General features: G+C 46.0%; 2 protein-coding genes across 3 annotated transcripts; both read right to left on the bottom strand.

Moving 5' to 3' along the window:
• On the bottom strand, window positions 1,555-2,826 carry LOC8078391. 2 transcript variants are annotated; one of them, XR_002452060.1, is made up of 3 exons: window positions 2,414-2,826; window positions 2,063-2,310; window positions 1,555-1,816 (listed from the first exon to the last, which is right to left on the bottom strand). XR_002452060.1 is itself a non-coding variant. In XM_002452692.2 (2 exons), exons 1-2 carry the CDS (start codon window positions 2,506-2,508, stop codon window positions 2,121-2,123), a joined length of 285 nt encoding a protein of 94 aa, XP_002452737.2. In that variant the 5' UTR covers window positions 2,509-2,826; the 3' UTR covers window positions 1,980-2,120. The 2 variants fall into 2 exon arrangements, 1 of the variants encoding a protein (XP_002452737.2); XM_002452692.2 differs by lacking the exon at window positions 1,555-1,816 and having other exon boundaries at window positions 1,980-2,310.
• On the bottom strand, window positions 6,918-7,941 carry LOC8078390. Its single transcript, XM_002452691.2, has 2 exons — window positions 7,579-7,941; window positions 6,918-7,459 (listed from the first exon to the last, which is right to left on the bottom strand). Exons 1-2 carry the CDS (start codon window positions 7,848-7,850, stop codon window positions 7,285-7,287), a joined length of 447 nt encoding a protein of 148 aa, XP_002452736.1. The 5' UTR covers window positions 7,851-7,941; the 3' UTR covers window positions 6,918-7,284.

The raw sequence follows: 7,941 nt of genomic DNA, 5'->3' as shown, positions 1-7,941 counted from the left end.
GTTTTTAAATATTTCTTTATGATATTTAAATATTTTTATTTGGATTTATCATATCCCATTCTATCTCTAGGTTTTTTGGGATTTTTAAATCTTATTGAAACAACATTTATGTGGTTTAAAAACATATCAAGTATCTAATTAATTTGAAGGGTTATGAGAATTCAAAGGTAAGATATTTGGTTTTAGAGTTTGAGAACGCAAATAATTTAAGAAAGTAAAATAGACTTTCTCCGAATTAGATCACTCGGGTCCGACCGTCCAAAAGCCAGACAATGTATGCATGCAACACTCATATCTGTTTCGCGATCTTGTGGCTCCTAATTACTATGATGGCCAATGTATGAATGTATCAGGCTAACTGCGGAGAGATACGCACAAACTGACTTGATGGATCAACTTTCTGATTTCTGATTCGGATCCAACTATCCGCGATTTGTTATTCCACCTGTGTGACTTCGATTTGCCATATACCGCGTCCTTTTTTTCTTCCCTGCCCTGCCCGGTTGATACTCCGATCATCCGATGTCCGATACTGTGGGTGTGCTACAATCCGAGATCGTGCGTGTTCCCGTCCCCGCCGGGCGCCGGGTACGTCACGGTGGCTTGTCCATTTGCTCCGACCTGTACCGTCCCAGACCCAGCCCCCAGGCCCCAGGCAACAAAGGCAAACGAAATTGACGGTGACAGACTCACGGGTGACCCAGCTTGGCCGGCCACTGATTCCGCCTGCTAGCCACTGTTTCTGCCACTGCCGCTGCCACCTTTTCTCTAGTGGAGCAGCTGCAGCTGGAGCAAGTGCACCGGCACGGCGGCAACCGACCGTCGTCTCGTCGTGTGTGACCAATCAGGCTTGATCATGGCTCGATCTCGGCAGGTCGCACGTCTCCTTTTCTCGGATTAATCATGCAGCCGTGCATGCGTGTGCCGTGCCAAAGGCATGCATGTGTACACTCCGCGAACACATTACACATGTCGGCAACTCGGCGTGCGCGGACCGGCGCCTCCACGCGATGCGTTTCGCGGTCCCGGCCCGGTTGATGAACTGTCCGCTGACGCGACACCATCCGCTCTGATGAGATGCGATGCAAGAATCAAGAACGTAACAGCTAGCGGGCCCTGCTCCGGTTTTCCCAGGGCGAGCACGAAGACATTGGTTCATCAGTGATGCCCCATTATATTTGTTAATAGCAATCGGTTTAATATAATTCATCGGTGATGGGATTGGTCCACGTAGTTTGTTTGAACGAGCCGGATGGATTGAAAACTAAAGGGTGGTGCTGGCGGCTGAGCGGTTGAGTCAAAACTGTAGTGCACGTCCAAAATATATACAGTATATAATTAAGCACTAGCATCACACTGGTCAGTATTAATTCCTGTGATCATCACAGTGTGAGGTGTCTCCAGCTAGCCGCCACGTGCTCCCCGCCGTCCTGTCCGGTTGCATCAAACGATCATACGTCACCGGTGCGGTGACGTAGCTCCAAACTTTCTTACACGCGATAATAACCATAGTAGTACGTACAGATAGAGACGGATCAACATTTCTTAAAGCAATATACATACAGCGTCTCCACATCACGCAATTATTGATTATTATTTCCTTGTAGTAGACTAACTAATAATGCATAATACGTAGTACGTACGTGCAGTGTACATGGACCACACCACCAAGCAATGCAACATTTGCAAGATGCAAACCATGCAAGAACCAACACGGCAGCGGATGATCCCCAAAGGGTTTTTTTCAACAAAAAAACACACAAACCCGTGTACACTAATCTGACGACCTCCGGTGGCGCGTCTCGTAAGGTAAGGCCTTGTTTACTTCCTAGAAAATTTTGCAAAATTTTTCAGATTCCCCGTCACATCGAATCTTTAGACGCATGCATGGAGTATTAAATATAGACGAAAATAAAAACTAATTGCACAGTTTGGTCGAAATTGACGAGACGAATCTTTTGAGCCTAGTTACTCCATGATTAGACAATATTTGTTAAATAAAAACGAAAATGCTACAGTGTCCATTTCCCAAAATTTTTCGGAACTAAACAAGGCCTAAAGCTAGAGAAAAGAAAACTGCCATGCCCGTGCACAGGCAGATTGAGATCGAGAGACTTTGGTTACAGGGCCAGGATGGACCCGGCCCGGACCTTGCCGCGCTCCCGTTCCCGTGGGCCTTCCGCTTCCGCTTCCCTGGCGGGCAGCGCCCCATGTGTCACCGCGCTGGCCATGGCCTTGTTCCTCTCCGCCGCTTCGTCCGCCGCCATCTGCGCGCTCCTGCACTCGTCGCTGCAGAACGCCGTGTCGCCTCTGTTTCGCCGGCAGGCATGTGAGCTGAGGGCGCCGTTTCGAAAACAGCAAGAGGAACGAAGAAGCGAGGGAGAGGGAATAATAGCGGTGCCGTTGTTAATACCTGTACATGAAGATGTCGCGGTTGCTGGCGAGCGGCTTCCGGCAGAGGAAGCACGCGTCCAAGAAATGCACGTCGTGGTGCCCCGCTCCTCCCATGGATGGATTGGATGGATGGATCTCTTCTCTGTCACCACGCTCGCCTCGGCCGCCGAGCGCCGCCACCGGCTAGCGAGCAATCCGGATCCGGCTCTCCTCACGCACAGCGCGCGGCCGCGCTACACGGCCGGCCCGCACTACACCCGGCGATCGAGACGAGACGATCGCGAGCTTCTCTTCCTCCTCGTCTGTGCAGGCTGCAGCTGCAAATCGCCGTGCTCTTTTTTTTTTTCTTTTTTGTGTGTTTTCCTGCGATTCTGCTGCGATTCGTCAAATGCGTGATGATGCTTGGTGGGGAGGCAAGGCAAGGTTGGGAGGAGCAGCTGCCGTTTAATAATGCCGGAGGCAGCAGCAGCCAGGACGAAGGAACCGCGTGGAGGTCGCTAGGGCCCCACCTGTCAGCATGCGTGGGGGGTGGAGGGACTGGAGGCCGGCGCGCTGGTCACGGCCGAGGTGGCGGATCCGCGGGTCCCACGCTTGCCATTCGTCCACTTGCTGCCCTCCAGCTCTTTCCTTTCTCGGGAGAACTGTCACGGTGTCGCGTGGGCCCCTGGCAGTAGTTGGCCCCACTTGCCAGCGAGATCTGGGCGGTTTGGGGAGATGACGGCTCGGCGGACTGGCGACGAATCTTCTCGTCAAGTATGCCTCGTGTGGTCGTGTCCGTCCGTGGGATCACAGCAGCCGTGCAAGGCACGCATACAAAATGGAAGGCCTTGTTTAGTTCCGAAAAGTGAAAAGTTTTCGGTACTGTAGCACTTTCGTTTGTTTGTGATAAATATTATCCAATCATGGACTAACTAGAATCAAAAGATTCGTCTCGTGATTTACAGCTAAACTGTGTAATTAGTTTTTGTTTTCGTCTATATTTAATGTTTCATGCATGTGCCACAAGATTCGATGTGACGGGGAATCTTGAAAAACTTTTTGGTTTTCAGGGTCAACTAAAAAAGGCCGAAGTCTCGAAGACTTGAGGTTTTATTTAGATTTTTTTGAATTTTGATATTATAATACTTTTATTTTTATTTAAAAATATTGTTTAATTATAAAGATTTAATGTGACAGAAAATCTTAATTTTTTTTAATTTTTGGGGTGAACTAAGGCTTGTTTTGTTTCAAAAAAAAAATTATAAAAAAATTAAAATTTTGCATCACATCAAATTTTATGACGTATGCATAAAACATTAAATATATATAAAAATAATACCTAATTATATAATTTATCTGTAATTTATTAGATGAATTTTTTGAACTTAGTTACTCTATAATTAAACAATATTTGTACTAAACAAGTCCTCAAGGCCTGAAGAGCTCGATCGCGCAACTGGTACAAGATTTCTTTTTTTTAAAATTGGGTTTTTCTTCCATTAATCAACAGCTAACAAATCGTTAGCAACCATTACAGTGACACTTTCAGGTAAGGAGGCCGATATGAGCCCCTCTCCCTCAGTGCAGAAATAACCTAGACCTAACAGCTCATGAGCGACACCATTATATACTCTCTTAACAAAAACACATTGGAAGCTAGAGAAATTTAACCTAGCACAAACTTTAATTTCATCTACCAAAAAAACCGAGCGCCGAAGCTTTTGGTACAAGATTTCATTCTCATGCGAAAGCCCTGCTTGGAGGTGGAGCTCCCTGACGCCTTTTTGTTTTTCAGTGTGCTATGCCTGCCGTTTCGGGGCATCCCAGTGACAACTTTCATATAGCTTTGAAATAATAAAAAAGATTACAGGTGAAGAGTTATGTGAGCTATAAAAAATTATTTCTAAAACATTATACGAACTAGTTATTTTTTTGAATGGCTAGCTATTTGATCTGTCCCTAGTCAACTGAGATTCATCAACTTGCCCGTGAATTTTTCGGGAGGACTTCTGACGGCACCACGCCGCACTTGAGGTCGTATTTGGATGTTCACATCAATCCACATGTATTGAGGTGGATCTGAGTGGAACTTGAACTAAATTCTACCCCAATCTACACGAATACTCATGGATTGAAGTGAATCCGACATCCAAACAAAACCTGAGCGGAAAGAGAGGCACAGATTCGTCAGCGTTCGGTGCGAGTGCGACATGGACCGCAAGTCCGCAAGAGACTTTCAGACTTTGCAGTCAATGGAGGCATTTTCTTGAGTAGTTGAGCTACTCGAATCGATCGAAACATCAGCCGGCTTTGCACTGTGCCCTGAATTCCCGAAACGCTGAGAAGAGAAGACCTTGACCCACGACTCCATCAGGACCGGCCGATCCATTCCACGGCCCGGTCTGGACTCTGGGGCGTCACTTCTCTAGCACTTCTCAAAGATCTTTCTGTGGCAAGTGCTTTTGCATGCATGGTTGATGGACTTGTTTCGTTGACTTGTACGAGCCGGCAGTGTTCGTTTCGGCGGCTCATTGGACGATATATTAGGCCTTGTTTACTTACACCTCAAAACCTAATTTTTTTAAAGATTTTTCGTCACATCGAATTTTTAGACGCATACATATAGTATTAAATATAGACACAAATAAAAACTAATGGCACACTTCAGTCAGAATTTACGAGACAAATTTTTTGAACCTAGTTAGTCTAGAATTAGACAATAATTATCACAAACAAACAAAAATGCTACAGTGTCGTGAAAATTCTCTTCAAAAACTAAACACAGCCTTACATACTCCGTAGCAATGGCAAAGTTAGAGAGAAATAGATGAGAATATCTCTCTTTTATAGATGTAAAATTTTAATCTATAACTATAGTGAAAATATGTTTCTAATAGCTACCACGTCGTAGCTTCGCCTCTGCTCCGTAGACTGCCATGACAGCTACTACCGCCTAAACAACAGCCAAATTAGCATCAGTGACTCTACTTCAGCTCAAAGGAACCCATCAAATCAGTTCTCCTGGATTCCTCAGCCCCCGGAGAAATGCACGGTTTGGTTCCACGTGCAGAGACGGAATCGCGAGGCCGGCTGGACTCCTCTCGGGACCCGGTATTTTCTTCGCGCTTCGTTGTCACTTGTTCCAATCAATTCAGTCCTGGCATGCCCAGCAGGCAGCACTCTAGCAAGTACAAAAATACCGTACTGTTTCAAAGTTTACATTTTATTATCTTTTAACCAACAATTAGTCTAAAAGCCCGTTTCAATTCTTGAAACTAAATCATTTTAATAATAATAATAATAATAATAATAATAATAATAATAATAATAATAATAATAATAATAATAATAATAATAATAATAATAATAATAATAATAATTTAGACATAAATTAATTAAGCTAATATAGCTCCATATGGATTATATTTGTATATTATTATTAGCCACGAGTTAAAAACGTGCTATAAGTTGAAAAGTAATATGGTAATTTATAGAGTCAATTTATATTTCTCACACTATAAATTTCACATAGGCTTATATGTGAATTTGAAAAGGTTGTGGAATATCAAATTTCAAGCCAAATAACCTAATCCATTAACTAGATTCCTATTCCTCCAAAATAAAGAGATCAAAATGGCCCTTAAGTAATATTATTTTTTTATAGTATAACAGTGGCAATATCATTGAATTTATGTTTAGAAATACTTTCTCATGATATTTATTGTCATAAATTCTTTGGACTCTACTATTGGGTACAAACGCAAGTGGGGTACAACCTGTTCGTACATTTTCTCTTCACTTTCTCTCGCGCACCCTCGCAGATCCACCCTGCTTAGTTCCGGGGGTGTAGACATCACGCCGTCGTCCTTGAACACGATCATTCCTAACATGAGCTTCTCCTCTAGATATGGCGTGAGTGCCCCCGCCTTCACCACCTCCCAAGCTCCCTCTTTTCTTCTCTGGTGGAAGCCTCGCCACTAGCACTTTCTAATCGGCCTCTGGCGGTGCCCCACCCCCACCCCCATCATGACTATGACCGTCGCTGGTCCAGTAACCCCTTCTAAGCATGGAGAGAGAATAGAAACCCCTAAATCACAAACCCATGACCATGACGCCACCACTTGCTTCATCTTTGAGCGGCAGCGAGGCCATAGTTCACAAAAATTTTCAAGATTCCCCATCATATCGAATCTTTGGTCACATGCATGAAGCATTAAATATAGACGAAAAATAAAAACTAATTACACAGTTTTTCTGTAATTTGTGAGATAAATCTTTTGAGTCTAGTTATTCCGTGATTAGACAATGTTTGTCAAATAAAAACGAAAGTGCTACAGTGGCCAAAAAAACCAAAATTTTTGCGAACTAAACAAGACCTTAGTTTATGTGTAATTTTTTTGTCTTTTTGTGTGTGCTGAAGAGTCTCCACACACGCGTGGGGAAAGAAGCGTCTCTGTGTTTTTTATTTATTTTCTTCTTGCAAATTAGCTCATCTCTCACCTATTTTAATAATGCAACGGCAGATGTTTTCGCATCTTTTTTAGAAAAAATGCATGCAATCCTCTAAAAGATTACAAAAGGCACGGATTTGATAGAGAAAAGAGCTCGTTTAGTAGCTCCAATGGCCCCAATTTTAATCAGGACTCAGGAGCCAAACAAAAAACGAGCAAGGCTTGGATTGCTCATGTAATTGCAGGACACGAAAAACCTCCGCTCACTTCGTTGTTTCGCGTCGGATACAGACGCAAACAAGCTAGGGTCGTGGCTACTTGGTCCTTACGATCGAGGAGAATCCTTGTCTAGTACTAGCAACGTGCAAGAATTCCTCATTCGCCATCCCTTGGTACGTTGGGACGAGCAAGCCCGGAACCGGTGTATGTGAAGAAGCTTCCGCCGCGCGAGCTCCTCCGTCTAGTGCTGTGGCTGAAGCTGCCGCTGGGTACGCTGGTCCCTCTGCGCCATCGCCGCCGCCGCCGCTTGCTGCTGCGCCGCTACGAGGGCCTGCTGCTTCTTCCTCCGGTGCCTGATGCGGTCCATCTCGATCTGCTCCCTCCTGCAATCGTCGCTGCAGAACGGCGTGTCCCCTCTGCTCCATCCATCCGACCGATCGAGTGTGTGTTTGTTAATAATCCTCTCCTTCAATTCACCGCCGCAATAATCAATCAATCAATGTACACGCGTAGGCATGCATGCAATGGAGCCGACCTGTACATGAAGATGTCGCCGCAGAGCGCCTTGCGGCAGAGGGTGCACTCGTCCAGGAAGCTGTTGGGCTCCTCGGCCTCCGTGTCGGGGACGCAGAACATGGACGGCGCGCGCCTCGCCGTGGCCGATGTGGGGCTCCTGCCGTCCTCCGCCGCCTTCGCGCTGCCGTCGGTGGAGCGCCGCGGCCGGTGGGCCTGCGCGCTGCCGCCCGAGAACACCGCCGCGAAGTCGGGGTTGCCGAAGGCGTGGAAGTAGGACGACGTGAACTCCATCTCGGCCGGCCGGCGTCGTACGTCCCTGGTGGCACGTATGGCACGCGCGCGCGGGCCGGTCCAGGGAGCTGTCGTCGTCACGCCGCAAACG

This window comes from Sorghum bicolor, chromosome 4 (assembly GCF_000003195.3).
Source record: "Sorghum bicolor cultivar BTx623 chromosome 4, Sorghum_bicolor_NCBIv3, whole genome shotgun sequence".
Lineage (NCBI taxonomy): Eukaryota > Viridiplantae > Streptophyta > Magnoliopsida > Poales > Poaceae > Sorghum > Sorghum bicolor.
The sequence above is the reverse complement of the archived record's forward strand: the minus strand, read 5'-3'. Positions and strand labels throughout refer to the sequence as shown.

Coding starts and splice junctions, on each gene's coding strand:
- LOC8078390 (XM_002452691.2), bottom strand. CDS start 7,850: ATGGAGTTCACGTCGTCCTACTTCCACGCCTTCGGCAACCCCGACTTC. Junction 7,460..7,578: donor GGCGACATCTTCATGTACAG/GTCGGCTCCATT, acceptor TGGATGGAGCAG/AGGGGACACGCCGTTCTGCA.
- LOC8078391 (XM_002452692.2), bottom strand. CDS start 2,508: ATGGGAGGAGCGGGGCACCACGACGTGCATTTCTTGGACGCGTGCTTC. Junction 2,311..2,413: donor CGCGACATCTTCATGTACAG/GTATTAACAACG, acceptor CCGGCGAAACAG/AGGCGACACGGCGTTCTGCA.